Source organism: Mastomys coucha, unplaced genomic scaffold (assembly GCF_008632895.1).
Source record: "Mastomys coucha isolate ucsf_1 unplaced genomic scaffold, UCSF_Mcou_1 pScaffold5, whole genome shotgun sequence".
Taxonomy (NCBI): Eukaryota; Metazoa; Chordata; class Mammalia; order Rodentia; family Muridae; genus Mastomys; species Mastomys coucha.
This window is the reverse complement of record NW_022196911.1, coordinates 28,716,742-28,733,387: the sequence shown is the minus strand read 5'-3', so window position 1 is coordinate 28,733,387 and position 16,646 is coordinate 28,716,742. Positions and strand designations below refer to the sequence as shown.

Genomic DNA, 16,646 nt, shown 5'->3' with positions numbered 1-16,646 from the left:
CTCTGTAGATACCATACTGGCTTCCACCAGCCTTCTGGGGCCTGGCATGGTTTTTTTACCATGCTTTTTCTCTGGAGAGTCTGGAATGCTCACTGGAGGCAGATTGTGTTGGAGGTCTTTGGAGGTCTGCCATCTAGGAATCTGGAAGATGATAGAGTTAACAGTAGAGACAGAGCAGAGCTCGAAATGCTTCTTTGGATTATCCAAGGTAAAGGACAGGGAATCCTAAAGGGCCAGAATATTGTGCAATCCTTCTGTCCCCATCCTCACTGGGCTTCCTTGTAGCTCCCCATCTGGACAGTGCTTGGATAGTCAGGGAAGGGGTGGAGTCCTAGAGAGGACTCAGTTCTTAATGGACCTGATTTATTGCATATTTTGAGGACTATCTCTTCTTCACTGCTCTGTGAGACTGGCAGAAAAATAATACTTTTGATATGCTGTTTTATTTATCTACATTCTGTCATGATATACTTTGATGTAAGTTTTTAATTTTGCTTCAGCTCTCAGCTGCTCTTGCTGTTACAGCTCAGGGTCAGCACCAAGGTTAGCCACAGTAGCACAAAACAATTTCCTGTTTGTACAGCCCAGGTAACATTTGGATGAGGATTAAATTTTACCACATTTTCTACTAGCCCTAGCCTATTATTTCTAATGAGTTTTAAATTGCTTCAAGAACATGTATTTCAAAACTTAGTGCAATGATCCTTCAGCCTGAGCAACTTAATAAAAGAAATTTCTTCTCTAAATTTTTGGTTAAAATGTTGCATGCAGTGTAATAAATGTTATTACTCTGGAAACCTACTTCTCAGTTTTAAGAAGTGGATGTTTTTATGCTCAGTTTCCATTTGTTTAATCTTTCTTCGCATTGCCTCTGGGCCCTGGTATCTTTAGTGACATGTGTTGGTTGAAGAGTGCACAGTGGGAGAGATGCTGCTCATTTTCACAAGGCTGGCCGACGTGGGCTCACTTGTATTTTTTCCCTTTGTAATGGACTTTAGAAAGCTTAGGTTGTAACAATTTAAATTTTAAAAATAGCTGGAACCAACTATGATTGTTTCATTTACATCTTGGACTGAGAGCTGGCTCAGCAGAGCACTGGGGCTGAATTCTCAGCAATGACACAATAGCTCGAGTTGGCCTGGAACTCCAGTCAATAATTCTGGCCTCCATAGGTACCAGACATACAGGGTGCGCAAATGTACATGTGGATAAAACACATGTATAGATAGATGGATAGACAGACACACAGACAGAAAGACAGATAGAATATATATTTTGAAGCAACATATGCTTCTTTAACACTAATAAATTGAATTTATAAAGTTTTATACAAACCATTGCTACTCCTTATGACACAGCTAACAAACTAGTGGTTTACTCTCTGAGTTTTACAGAGCCCTTAGGAGTCTGTGAAAGTACCACAGAAGTTCTCTAAGGGAAAAAAAGAGGGGAGAAGAGGGGACCTGGCCAGCAACATAGTTGCACAATTAGACTTGTTTGTAAAGGGTATCTCCCATTAATAATTCCTGGGATGCCTGCCACCTTATGGTCATATAGTTACATGAAGATGCCAGCAGGAAGTAATAGTGGCTGGAAACACACAGTGCAGGGCCGTGGGTGTAGTCTGGGCGTCATGTTCAGCATGCAGATGGTAAAGGTTCCAAAAGTCTTGTGGAGGCAATAAAATGATTATCTCTTGAGGACCCCAAAATCCATCTTAGCTAACTTACCAAAAGAAAGTCCTTAAAGTCTACTCCATGGTGTCTCAGAAACTACAGGGTCAGTCTAAACCTCCTTTGCACAAGAGAAAACAATACTGATGACTTCCTTCATCATGCAGCTGATGTTTGCTGAACATGCGCTGTGTGATACTGGGAGTCATAAGGGCTGAGAAGATAAGCACAGAAAAAACAGATTCTTCCCTAAGAAATCTTAAGACCAGCAGGACATTTAGACAGATTTATGAAGAATTGTTGAAGACAGAGTAATGAAGAGTACACTGAGCTCATGCTGCGACTGTGCTTCTCGGTGCTCTAGAAACCTAGAAGAGATTTCTCATTCAAACTCCAAGGGCAGAGCAGACAAATTTATTTTGAAAAAATAAGAAATGGACCCCGTGAGTAGTGCAGGCATGCATAGTCCCCTTAGCCACCATTGCCTCGCTCTGGCCTTGCTCCTAGGTCTGAAGGACCCTTGCAGAACCCCAAGAGTGTCTTGCCTCTGTGTGGAAACCTTCAGGGGCCCCTGAAACTAACCAGCTTGGAACCCCACCCCACCACCCAGCCCAGCCGGTCTGCCTGGGAGTCTGCAGAGACAGGAACCTAGCATAACTGTCCTCTGAGAGGCTCTACCCAGAAGCTAATAGAAAGAGATGTAGACACTCAGAGCCAAACATTGATGGAGCTTCTTACAGAAGAGTTGGGAAAAAGACAGAAGCACCCAATGAGGACAGGGGCTCCACAGGAAGACCACAGTCAACTAACCTGGACCCTTGGGAGCTTTCAAAGACTGAATCGCCAACCAAAGAGGGAGCACAGCCTGGACCTAGGCCTCTGCACATATGTAGCAGATGAGCAGCTCGGTATCCCTGCAGGTCCCCAAACAACTGAAGCAGGGGATGTCCCTGAGTCTGTTGCCTGCCTGCCTGTAGATCCTGTTCCTGTGTCCCTAAATTGACAGCCTTGTCTGGCCTCAGTGGGAAAAGATGTGCCTAGTCCTGCAATGACTTGAAGTGCGAATGGGAGGGGCTGATGCCCTGTAGGGGGCTTCCCCTTCTCAAAAGAGAAGGAGGGATGAGGGGGAGTGAATGACAGGGCACTCCCAGGAGAGGAGGGGCTGATATTGAGTTGTAAAGGAAATAAGTAATTAAAAATATATATTGCTTAGTAAGAAAGAGAGAAAGAAAAAAGAAATGAGAAAAAAGAAAAGGAAGGGAACTAAAGAGATGGCTCAGTGGTTAAGAGCACATGTTGCTCTTCCAGAAAACCCAGCTTGGGTTCCCACTACCTACATGGAGAAGCTCACAACTACCTGTAACCCAAGGTCAGGGAATTTAGCACCCTCTTCTGGCCTCCACAGGCATGGGGCACTCATGTCATATATACAAACAAACAGACATTTTGTTGTTGTTGTTGTTGTTGTTGTTGAAGAATATGTAGGCAACACAAATTGCACTTGATGAATGGGAGGGAAAAGGACACAACATTGGATCTGGAAGGAGTCTAAAGAAGAGATGAATATGATCAAAAGACATTGTATGAAGTTTTCAAAGAACTAATAAAAAGTTTGAAGAACCCTTTTTATTAAAAAAGAGAAATAGACTGCCAGGCAGTGGTGCTGCACACCTTTAATCCCAGAGCGTGGGAAGCAAAAGCAAGCAGTTCTGTGAGTTTGAGGTCAGCCTTGTCTACAGAGGAAGTTCCAGGACAGACTATAAAGAGAAACCCTATCTCAAAAAACAAAAGGGGAAGGAGAGGTGGTACATAACAGAAAACTACAGATTGCAAAATTGCTAGAGTCCTAAGTACAAGTCACTTTTATCTCTTTCTGTTGTTTATGGGTGTGCATCTATACATACACATACCATCCTGTGAGTCTGTCTGTCTGTCTGTCTGTGGAGGACAAAGGATAACTTTCAAGAGTTGTTTCTTCTCTTCTAACATGTGAGCTCCAAGGATCAAACTCAGGTGATCTGTGGCCCACGCGGTCCTCTCGCCGGGAAGAAGACATGCGGACACTAGGTTCCTTCTGCAGCAACTGTTTATTTGTCTCCATCCATAGTGAAAAAGGGGTCGAGCCCAAAATCCGCACTGCTTATATACACCACAGTGCGCGTATCTGCCCACAGCGTGACGTGTCTGCTCATGATTGGCTGTTCGCTCATTACCCTACGTAAAGCCCCGGGATAGGCCGTGACATGGCGTCTTTTCACTCTACACACATGCGCCAATAGTTCTCTACGCACATGCGCAAACAGTTGTCCACTAGGAGTTAACAGCGGAAGTAGGCGCCATCTTGCCATGGCGAATGCCTCTCAAGATTCACGGCTCCCCACAGTGATCAGTGAGCAAACACTCACTAGATCATCTCACTAGCCCCAACTTTATCCTTTTAAAATAAGTTTGGTTGGCTATGTTTAAGGAATATAGCATGTTGTGTGATGGTTACAGACACTATGGATGGTTTGGGTGACTCACTGTGTGGTGACACCCTTGCTTGGATGTGAGACCATCCATTGGAGCAAGAGCAACCTACCAGTGACCACACTCCCAGAAATTTATTTTCCATCCCCAGTGGTGGCCAGCTGCCAATGGTAATTCAGTTATGAGTAGACCTCATGTGCCTGTTTCTGGTGTTTGAGTTTTGACTGGTTTGATCTTATATAGATACCACAGTTGTGGTGAGTTCCTGAGTTGTGGTGAGTGGCTGTATCCTATCCAGAAGAAGGCGATTCATAGCACCACCCTTCCCATCCTCCTGCTCTGACACTCTTCCCACCCCCTCTTATGTGTTCCCTGAGCCTGGGGGCTTAGGGTGGAAATAGATTGCCCCCACCCCAGCCTTGGACTAAGCACTCCCGATCGCTGATTCTCAGCACTTTGACCAGTTATGAATCTCTGCACTAACCACTGCCCACTGCAAAAAGAAATTTCTCTCATCAAAATTGAGAAGAGCACAAATGGATATAAACATAAATGTTTATAAGGCAGTTTAACAAAGTGACAATTTAGCAAAATAATAACAGGGATTTTTTTCCCTAAGGACTTCCCCAGCCATGAGCTCTTGAGCAGGCTTAAGAATTTCCAACCGAGCATGAATTGTCTACTGTGGAGCAGCCCTTACCATCAGAGAGTAGTCAAGAGTTGTGCTGCTGCACCGGTGAGCTGTTGCCCAGCAGTCAGCGTGCAATGCCAGGGAAGGTTGATGAGGCCTTTTCTCCCCAAGCAGCTTCTGTAGTACCATCTAGCACTTAAAGGCTGGCCAGCAGGCCAGAATTTTCACAGGCAGTTCCAAGTGGATTTCCTTGTCCCACATTCCAACAGGTATGATCTTCAGCTGGAGGGTCTTACCATGTAGTTATGGTGAGCAGCCAAGAGTACTGTCATCAGTCTGTAACTAGGAGCTTCTGAGTGGTGCTGGTGCGTCGCTGTGGTTTCATCAGGTGACACAAACATATCCCTGTAGTGGGGAGTCTTAAACCTGTGTGAAGTGATGCATGTGTGGGGACACGGAATGGGTAGCAAACTTTGTATATTCCTGTTGGCTTAGCTGGAATACCAAAACTGCTCTTTTAAAAATTTTTTTTTTAAAAAATAGCAGAGATTTAGCATTTGTTATATTACTGGAGTGATTGAAGTAGGCCTGGTCGAGAAGGTGCCATTTAACCAGGTTTCCTCTAAGTAAGAGTTAGTCATGAGGACACCTGAGGAAAGTTTCCGGCCTTAAGGAATGGACTGGAGATCCTGGGGTGAGAATGTATCTGTCATATGTGAAGGGCTACAAAGGAGGTCAGTAGCCAAAGCATCAGGAGAGGCCCGCCAGAGGCCTGCTGGAGGGACCAGGCCCTGCTTTGACTATATCCCTAAATAAAACAGGAATTAGAAGGTTTCAAGTTTTTTGGGTCGGGGTTTTTGTATGTTTAATTGGGGATTTTGTTATTTTGGTTTTCACTTTGTTGGTTTTGATGTTTTCTGTTGTTTGGGGGTATTGGGTGCTTTTTGTTTTGGGAGGGTTGAGGTTTTTTTGTTTTTGTTTTTTTGTCTTTGAGATAGGGTCTCACTTTGTATCTCTGGCTAGCCTTGAACTCACTATGTAGATTAGGCGGGACTCAAACTCAAAGTGCTGGTATTAAAGGCATACACCACCATGCCCACCCCTGTAGACCATTTTGAATGGAGGAATGACACCCTCTGGCTGCCTTAAATGATAGAACATGCAGGACTGCAAGCAAGGATATGAGATTGAACAGTATTGTAGGAATGCCAGCTGTCTGCTAGAGACTGACCAAGGCGAGAGCTGCGACAGTGCTGAGAAGTGACAAGTTATACCTCCAAGCTAAATCGAGTCGAGCAGTTAAATGAACAGTGTGTGGAAAGAACATCGTCAAGGGAATTTAGCAAAGCAGCAAGAGAAAGGGAGTTGCTGCTAAGGAGGATGGGGAAGCTGAAGCAGATGGGGCAGCTCAATAGCTCCACATTGACCAAGTTTGAGATGTTGTTCCATCCAAGTAGAGATGCTGGATGTGATGTGACATGTGACTATGAAGTCTGGAAGGTAGTTCCAGGCTAGAGAAATTTCTGTAAGTTGTTGATTCTTGAACAGTATTTAAAGTTACAAAACTCAGTTAGGTAGAGGCAGTAGAAGGGAATATAAACATAGAAACCTTAGATTTAAACCCTAGTGTAGGAGGTAAAAGGGGCAGGGGGTCTACAGAGAAGAGTGCCTGCAACCAGCACTGATATAAGAGAAATAAGAATAGTAGAACTGGGGCTGGTGAGATGGCCCATCGGGTAAGAGCACCGACTGCTCTTCTGAAGGTCCTGAGTTCAAATCCCAGCAACCACATGATAATGAGATTGTAATGAGATCTGATGCCCTCTTCTGATGCTGTCTGAAGACAGCTATAGTGTACTTATTCATAATAATAAAATAAATCTTTGGGGAGCGAGCAGGGACTGAGCAAGTGGGGCCGACAGGAGCAAGCAGAGGTCCTAAAAGTCAATTCCCAACAACCAGATAAAGGCTCACAACCATCTGTACAGCTACAGTGTGTACTCAGATACATAAAATAAATAAATCTTTTTGGAAAAAAAAACAGAATGGTAGAACTGAAAGAAGGGAAAATCAAAGCTTGTTAGTAAGAATGGGAGGAGAAATGGAGACAGTGTTTCAGTGTTATTTCTTTTTTGAGGAGTCTTGTTGCAAAAGGAGCAAAATCTTACAGCAGCCAGGGAGGTTTTGTATTGTTTTCCCTTGTGAAATGGAAGAAATCTTAAGAGTGTTTTATTCTGATGATAATGATCTAGTAGCAAAAAGGAAATGATTGCTTCAGAGAAAGAGGAAGCATTTGTTGCTTCAGCTGCAAGCACACAAGAGCTCCAGCTGATTGGATTGGCTGGGGGACTCACTTGTTGAGGCAGCCTGGGAAGGGGGTTCGAGGCCAGTAGAATGATAAGGATGGTAGGGAAGTGTAGAATTCAGGATGTGTTCCTACAAGATGATACATTTTTACTACATACTAGCAATCTTTTGTAAACACTTTACTTATTTTATGGTCCTAACGTCTTAGTCAGGGTTTCTATTCCTGCACAAACATCATGACCAAGAAGCAAGTTGGGGAGGAAAGGGCTTATTCAGCTTACTTCCACATTGCTGTTGATCACCAGAGGAAGTCAGGACTGGAACTCAAGTAGGTCAGGAAGCAGGAGCTGATGCAGAGGCCATGGAGAGATGTTTCTTACTGGCTTGCTTCCCCTGGCTTGCTCAGCCTGCTCTCTTATAGAACCCAAGACTTCCAGCCCAGGGATGGCACCACCCACAAGGGGCCCTACCCCCTTGGTCACTAATTGAGTAAATGTCCCACAGCTGGATCTCATGGAGGCAGTTCCCCAACTGAAGCTCCCTTCTCTGTGATAACTCCAGCCTGTGTCAAGTTGGCACACAAAACCAGCCAGTACACCTAACAATTTGCTTAATTTTATATGGCTTTACCAATTCTGTGTTCATCTCTTGTCATGAAAGGGAAATACTGTACTCCCGACCAGTCTTCACAGTTTATTTCTACTGCAGACCGCTTCTGTCTGGGCATTTTGGATGGTCTGTAGAGGCAAGAGTGGGTTCTGTGACCTGAGCCAGGGAAGTGAGAGGTTGTCTTTCACAGCTGCTCTGTTCCATCGTTTTGATTGCAGTCTCTCATATCCTGTTCAGCCAAGCCACTAAGAAAGGCTTCAGCCTGGGGAGTGCTACTAAATATCAACTTGGTTATAAAGTTTTAAAAAGAGGAAAAAGAATGTATGAATCTATGTGATAGGTATTTTTCTAAGCCAAGAAGCAAGGTTATCCATACTGGTACAAAATGTTAGTGTGAGATATCTTACCCCTTGCACCTTCCTTCCCTCCACTGCCACTCTCCTCCCACCCCCGACACACACACCCCACACCCCCAACCCTGGCGTAGAGAACTGGTAGTATATGCACAGACAGGTCACTTGAGCTGATTATGTATGAAGGGCCAGAGAGCAGGCAAATGGTGCAATATTGGCTTTACCATGAATTATGTAATGGAAGGGATTATAGGGAAGGGACATTTTCAGTATTGTACATAGCTAGCTTCACCTGCTCTTTTCCAGACCACAGTTCTTCTATAGACTTAGACTAGAGAACAGGTGAACTGTGTAATGCCATGCTGCATGTTTACTGGGCACTGTGCCACTTACTGTTGGTAAGCCTTCTTATTTGCTTTCTCCTTTGCTCCACATAAGAACCTTGGGAGTTATGGGTATTATTATCTTCATTTTATTGATAAAGAAACAGGGACTTACAGAGATTAATAACATACCCAGATTACCAAAGAGTAAGTTGGGTGAGCTAGCCATTCAGTTCATGGCATTCTCTTCTCCTGAGCCCTATCTAGCTTTGACATCCGCCATATCTGGGCCCAGTGTTAAGGATAGGGGCTTTGCCCCTACTGCTAATTATGGCAGATGTAGTCAACGAGATGGCGTAGTTAGAGGGGTTGATTTGATTCTAGGCTTGGAAAGCCTCATTTCCTTTGGTGCTGCAGCAGGGATAGCATAGAAGCAACTCTTACTGGCTTGAGTGGCTGCCAGCCTAGTGGGGCCAGTTGCTTCCCACTGCAGTGCTGTGGGATAGATCTCACTCTTAGATTGGAACTGTACAGACTTGGGGCACAACAAGCAAAACAAAACATATCTAAGAGATGCAGAAGAGTCTTTATAGTAATGTGAATCGGATTACTAGACTTTAAGCTTTGGAAGGCACAGTCTCAACTTTGGATCATATTACTGAGAAATCCATGCTGGAGAGAGCTAGGCTGGACGGAAAACAATAGTGCCGCAACCAAGCCTTCCCTTCCATGGTCTTTAGCAGCAGCCATCGAATGCTGGGACATTTGAGTAGCACAAGATAGGCTCCTAATTCAGACTTATTAGTCATGGTTTTTATAAACACCATAATAGTGAATTAATGAATCAATTCTGGCACAACATGTCTGGCACAGTTCAAAAGGCAAGGGTGCCAACATTGCAACTTTAGCATAGCAGAAAAGATTAGTCTCTTGAATCTCGCTATGAATGATAGGTGATCTAGTCCGTTACATTCAAAACTGTCCCATCACAATCTCTAAGCTGAGAGGAGAGGAGAGCAGGGGAAGGCTTCACAAGACAGCCCAGGTGCCTGTGAAGGGGCACATGCTCTTTACCTCTCCCTTGAGGACAGCAATATAAAAGAAGCCTTCACTTTTCTTTTCTTTGCCTCTGACCCCCAGCAGACACAAGATGTGTGAGTGCCTTGTTGCCTCCAGAATTACCCTAGCTCTTCCTGTCATCTGTCTACAGTGTGTGGGGATAGGACCTTGATTTATATTTACTTGAAACAAGGCAGTACCCTACTTTTTTAGACCCAAGTCTTTGTACTTAATCTACCCTGAACACATCACATCTTCTGAGGCCTCCTGAGAAACTACAGTTGGCCCTTCAAACATAAGCTGTTCTCAGAAGTCATTCCTGTTGTCCTCTGTCTAAACAGAGCTTGTCTCTTCTATGGTCTCAGCATCAATAGTCCTCACTCTGACTATTTGTCACATGTTACAGAGTTAGTAATAATTCTCTTCATACCGCCACAGTGAACTGCTCAGAGCAGAGATTGGTTTTGATTGTCTGCTTACCCTAGCACCTCACAAATAGTAGCTGTTAAGCAAATACTATCATATTGCATTGCATATTTGTGGAGCTATAGTATCTGTCTCTAAGGTGAGTTAGAATGAGGTCAAGCAAGGGTACAAGATGTGCTGCTAAGTTTCAAGATAGACTTCCCCTTTGCAGACAGAACTTTTGTTCTCAAAATTACAGGCAAAAGCTATATGGATGTCTGAGGCCACAAAAGAAAGGGTAGTGCTTTAGTAACAGATCAAGGGGAACTCTCTCCAGACTAGTTCCATTTCATGCTCCACTAGAAAACTGGTCCTTTTTAATCTCTAAGTACACATGTGGTTATCATGATATACCTATAAAGTGGGAGCTGGTAGGGTACTTACCTAGGTTGTTCAAAATTGCAGATTTGATCCCCAGCATCTCATAAACTGGATGCGGAGATGCAGCCCTGTGATCCTAGTATATAGTATCTAGAGTCAGAAGAATTAGAAATTAAAGAAAGTGAAAAGGAACATGTGATATTCTTAGATTACAGAAATTTTAATTATATATCTTGTACGCCCATAATTGGGATGAGGAAGTAGGTTCAAGGGAAGAAGAGTTGAAGGTTTGGAGTCAAGGGACCACTAGCTAGCCCTCTTGAAGTAATGACATGTATGAACATGCTGGACATCAAGGGAGTCTAAAACCATTGGGCACATCAAGAAGCTGGAGCAGGATCTTAAATGATGAGGTGTGAGAAGAAACTGAGGTGTGGTATGGAAGGGGCTGCCGGTGTGTGGTATGGAAGGCTGCTGGTGTGTGGTATAGATAGTGTGGTAAATGCCTAACTCTTGCCAGGCATTTAGTTGTAGGCTTAAGGTCACTAGCAGGATTGGTGGTTCTGAGCAGGAAAAAAGGAAGAAAAAGACTGACTGGAGCCTAGCAGTCATTTTTCATCATGGTTCTCAGCATGTTCAGAAAATCTTGCAGCTGCTTCTCTTCCACCTCCTACAGCTCCCAGCTTGTCTTTGGGGCCACTTCTGCCCACAGCCAGGCCAGGTGGTGGGCGCTGAGGAGCTTGCCTCTTAGTCACCTGGGCACAGACTAAACTATACTATACCTCTACATTGTAGAAATTTAATTTAGTTTCATATTTAAAAGCAACACTCATTTGAATAGTAAAAAGAAGAGCCAAGAAAGAGTGTATCTATTGTTTAAAGAATTCTTAGATACTACTTAGCTATACACTTTTAGAACACATTTCAGATACAGAAACTGTTGATTATAAGTGCTAAGTACTAGTAAAGTGTTAAGGTGATTATATAAGCAGTTCTTTGTCTTGTTATTGGTCAGCATATGTATTTATTTGTTGGGGTTCTCTAAAGGAACAGAACTGCAGCATGTGATGGCACACACCTGGAAGGCAGAGACAGGTGGTCTGAGTTCAAGATCAGCCTAATTGTCATAGCAACAACCAAGTTCCAGGACAGCTGTTGCTAAATAGGTCCTGTCTCAAAAACAAAGAAGACTGAACATAGGGGGGCATGCTTTACTCCCAGCACACAAGAGGCAGAGGCCGGCAGATAGATCTCTGTGAGTTTGAGGCTAACCTAGTCTGTATTATGAGTTCCAAGACAGCCAGGATTACATAGAGAGAACTTGCATATAAATAAATAAATGAATAAATGAATAAATAAATGAAAACTAAAGTAAGGGAACAGAATTGATAGAAAAATATAAATGAAAAAGGGATTTATGAGAATGTCTTAGAGGTTGTAGTCCAGATAGTCCGACAATGAGTATCTCTCAATGGGTAGATTAAGATTCTGGTACTTTTTTCAGTTCAGTCTACGAGCCTACATGTCTCAGCAGTCCCAGTATGGTATTGAGGTCCTGGAGGATTCCTAGAGAGAATCCAATCTGTGTTAGAATCCTGGAGAATAGCTTCTAATATCAGCAAAAGAATGTCCCAGTTACAGAGTAGATGAACTTGCCAGCAACAGTGAGGGCAAGCAGGCAAAAAGCAAATACTTCCTCTTCCAGATGTGTGTTTGTCACTACTAGAAGGTACACCCCAGATTTAGGGCGGGTCTTCCACCTCAAATGACCTAATCTAGAAAACCCCTCAGGGACATGCCCAGCAGTTTGGGTTTTAGATATAGTCAAGTTGACAACCAAGGTTAGCCATCACAAACTAGAATTTCAGTAGAGTTTTTAAACTAATCATCTCAAGATCTTCCAAGACCTAAAGAAAAAAAAAACAGTGATTATTTTGTATAGTGCCAGTAATTTCTGTCTGTCTCATCTAATTCCAAACCTATAGGACTCCTAGAAATAGAGTAACCTAAGATTAATTAAGTTCACATAGGAAATTAAACCACCCAGAATTTAGAATCAGTTACATCTCAGGCTTTCTTTTTCCTCTCTCTCCCTCTCCTCTACCCCTTTATCTGTCTGTCTGTCTGTCTGTCTGTCTCTGTCTGTCTGTCTCTGTCTCTTTCTCTTTCTTCCTTTCTCTCTCTCTTTTTCTTTCTCTCTCACTCCCTCTCACTCCCTCTCCTTCCCCCCACTCTTCTTCATGACTTAGCTGGTTATTTTTAGTATTTTTTAAGATAATTCTTGGAGAATTTCCTGCAATATCTTCTGATTATATTCACCCCTCAACTCCCATTACCTCCCTCCCGTCTCTTCCTACTCAACTTGAAAGTTCATGTTCGCTGTTATATCCAGTTTGTGTTGCCCAGGCAGTCTTGGAAGTGGTGCCTGCCCTGCCCTGGTGTGTGATCAGCCTACCAGGGCCGTAACACTAAGGGAAGCTAATCCTCCCTCTCCCAGAAGCTCTCAAATGCTGTAGCCCCTCAGGTGACGGAGGGATTTGTGCCTGCCTCCCCTCTATACTGGTATTCTGCTTAATTGGTTGTTTTGCCTCAAAACAACCTCTCTTTTTAAAAACATTTACAGTCTCTCTCTTTTTAAAAACATTTTGCTAACTCAGTTTTTCTCTCCCCTTTTCAACATTTATGCAATTACTGTGCACTTCTATATATGTGTATATTCATGTGTGCACATCTAAACCACAGCATATGTGTGTAAGTCAGGGGACAACTTAAGACAGTGAAGTCTCTTCCTCCTCAATGTGGGATGGATTTCAGGCCTTCAGACTTGGCAGCAAGTGTCCTTAACCACCAAGACATCTCACCACCCCTTACCCTAACATTTACATTGAAGTACATAAACTAATCCGAAGAGTATATGTCTCTCATGCATTTCTTCAGGTCTATGGATATATCAGTGTAGTGGCTGTCCAAATAAGAAATGGGAACCTTCCATAATACCCTTGATTGATTTTTCATTGGGCTCTTCATTCTTCCCAAATAAATGATCTTGCATATTTATATTTTTTACAATGAATGATTCATTTTGGGTGGAAGTACTGGAGGAAATTTACCCAGTAACTGCATGGTGAAATGCTGGTTTGTCTCCTCCTATCACTTTCTTTCTGCTTTTACCCTACAACAGGAAATCAGATCCTGTCTCTTGGGAGTCTCTCCAAAGATGAGATTTATCCAATGAAACTCAAGGGCATTTCCATCTGTTACTCAGCTCTCAAGTCTGCATTGTGTGGAAATTATGTCAGCTTTGGCGTCTTCAAGTTGTATGGGGACAACCATTTCGACAATGTACTCCAGGCCTTTGTCAAAATGCTGCTGTCGGTGTCCCACAGTGACTTGCTGGTAAGTGCTGCTGTGCCATGGGGGTCTTCATGTGAGATGTGAAGTGCCAGCACCACAGGCCTGGAATTGTTGCAGCAAAGTCCAGGGAATCCAGATCCCACTACTTTTGATGTTTAAGTGCAACATACTTGCTCTGGATTTAACCAACTCTAGACAGCAATAGTGATGGCTCATATAATTCAACACAGAGGTTGAAAACATCAGATCTGTCACCCCTAACCACTGGTCATCCAGAGTGCTCCAACTTCCTCATGAAAAGTAGATTTAGTAGTGTCAGTGAACTGCTTTCAGCTCTGTTGATGGTTCACAAAGGGAACGACAGGCTTGGGTGCAGAGTTCCCCTACCTGTCAGTCCACTCTCTAGCTCATTGCTGCTTGACCTTCCTTTGTATTAAAATTTGGCTATGGCAAATAGTGTTAAACTGAAAGTTGAGCGGTCTGATATATTAAGTGGTCATTTACCTTGAGTTAGTCACTTCTATCCTGTAAGCCACACTTGTTAACTGAGTGAACTTTAAACTGTGATTCCTCAGCCCCTTTTCTGCTCTGACATTGATTCTGTGATGATGTATGTTAGTGACCTTAACCTTGGAAACCTTTCAGAAGTGTCTGGGAGACTCGTTGGAAATACAGATGTCTAGACTTGTCTCAGCAGGGCCTCTTTAAAGCATTTCTGCCAGTTTATATAGAAGCCATTGTATATTCAATGTGTTTTCAGTACTTGTTCAAATAAACAAATTCAGCTTTGGGTTAATTGAGACTTCCCACCTGCACCCACCCAGAGGTTTCATAACTTAGCTGGCAAGCTCGTGTGAGTGATATTCCTAGACCTTAGAATAGACTGGAGCACAGCACCTCAGGCCAGGCTGGGAAGCCACCTGCAACAGAATGAAAAGCTCAAAGTCAACACTGCCTCAGTGACAGAAATTACAAAGTAGAAATTGGAATCCATCAGTTACCATGTTGAGCAGCCTCATTGACAGGACTTTTCACTACAGTTGTGGCCCACCATGAGAACCCTCAGGAGTTCTCAGACCCAAGGGTACATGAGACTGGATTGACCATATATGAAAAGAAATGCTTATTTGAAGGCCACACTTCAGAGCTTTTTGCTGGGTGAGGATCAGAAACCACTCAGTGGCTTCTTGTGAGATGACAATGTCTCCATGAGCATACTGCTCTGGGTTATACTTGCTGTGAATGTTATGCCTTGATATTGTGTATGTTATGTTTGAGCTCTCCCAGGTATTTTCTCATCACTTGTCTCTTGTCTTTAGGATATGATAAATATAAATAATAGTTAAATTGGATGGCCTTGTACACTTATAGCAGACTGAGATACCATATCCATGTGGCTTGACATTTACTCTGTCTCTTTATGTAGCAATATCGGAAACTGAGCCAGTCTTATTATCCACTCCTGGAATGTCTCACCCAGGACCACATGAGTTTCATCACCAACTTGGAGCCTCCTGTGCTCCTGTACGTTCTCACATCTCTCTCAGAGGGACTCACCACTCTTGGTAAGGATCATAGAAAAAACTGTTCTCTATAGGAAAGACTTGACTTCATTCCTTAATGTATGCGCTCATTGAGATTCTTGTCCTATTACGGGAAACGAAATGTTATCAGACCAACTGAAAGGTTATTTTACAAGCTATTACTTTCAAATGGAAAAGTATACTTTAATATTTTATTAATTTTTATCAGTTTTGAGATAGTTTATATACCATAAAAATCTAAAACATTCTAATCAATGCATACACAATAATGAATCACAACAGTGTATAAATTATTTGTATCATTACAGAAAGTTCAAGTATGTCCTCATCCAGTCTATTCTTTAACCTACTCCAAGGAAACACTACCTTTTTCTTCCTAGAGTCTCATAAGTGCACTCTGTGTGTGTGTGTGTGTGTGTGTTAATTTATTTTTTACACTCCATATTCCATTCCATTCACCCTCTGACTGCTCCACATCCCACACCTCCTCCCCAACCCCCTGTCTCCACATGGATGTCCCCACAACTCACCCTACCTGACCTCTGAACTCCCTGGGTCCTCCAATCTTTTGAGGGTTAGGTGCATCATCTCTGAATGAACACAGACCCAGAAGTCCTCTACTGTATGTGTATTGGGGGCCTCACATCAGCTGGTGTATGCTGTCTGTTTGGTGGTCCAGTATTTGAGAGATCTCGGGGACCCAAATTAATTAAGACTGCTGGTCCTCCTACAGGCTCCCCCTTCTCCTCAGCTTTTTTCACCCTTCCCTAATTCATCAACAGGGGTCAACTGCTTCTGTCCATTGGTTGGGTGCAAATATCTGCATCTGACTCTTTCAGCTGCTTGATGGCTCTTTCGGAGGGCAGTCATGATAGGTGCCTTTTTGTGAGTGCTCCAGAGCCTCAGTAGTAGTGTGAGACCTTGGGACCTCCCCTTGAGCTGGATCCCCACTCTGGGCCTGTCACTGGACCTTTCCATCCCTGTAACTCTTTCTTTCTTTCTTCTTTTCTTTCTTTCTTTCTTTCTTTTTTTTTTTTTTTTTTTTTTGTGGTTTTTCAAGTCAAGGTTTCTCTGTGTACCCCTGGCTGTCCTGGAACTCACTCTGTAGACCAGGCTTCCTCGAACTCAGAAATCTGCCTGCCTCTCCTTCCCAAGTGCTGGAATTAAAGGCCTGTACCACCACTGCCTGGCTCCCTCTAATTCTTTCAGACAGTAACAATTATGGTTCAGAGATGTGACTGTGGGATGGCAACCCCATCCTCACTTGATGTCCTGTCTTCCTGCAGGAGGTGGGCTCTATAAGTTCTCTCTCCCTACTGTGGGGCATTTCATCTAAGCCCCGAGGGCCAGCAGAAAGAATGGAAACAGGCAACCTCAGGAAATAGGAGGTTGGAGGGACCTTCCAGAATGCACCAGAGACCTGGGAGGTGAGAGACTCTCAGGAATCAAAGGGAGGAACCTTAGATGAAATAAGAAGACTCTTAAAATACGAAATGGTAGCTGGGCAATGGTGGTGCATGCCTTTAATCCCAGCACTT

The 16,646-nt window shown here is 43.4% G+C and overlaps 1 protein-coding gene across 9 annotated transcripts in view; it reads left to right on the top strand.

Moving 5' to 3' along the window:
- The window catches only part of Ranbp17 (RAN binding protein 17), a 301,497-nt gene that overhangs the window by 233,265 nt on the left and 51,586 nt on the right, over nucleotides 1-16,646 (top strand). For all 9 annotated transcript variants that reach the window (XM_031354601.1, XM_031354599.1, XM_031354597.1 and 6 more), the window contains 2 exons: nucleotides 13,392-13,606; nucleotides 14,991-15,129. In XM_031354601.1, coding sequence (XP_031210461.1) covers nucleotides 13,392-13,606; nucleotides 14,991-15,129 — 354 coding nt within the window. The remainder of the gene's footprint in view (nucleotides 1-13,391; nucleotides 13,607-14,990; nucleotides 15,130-16,646) is intronic.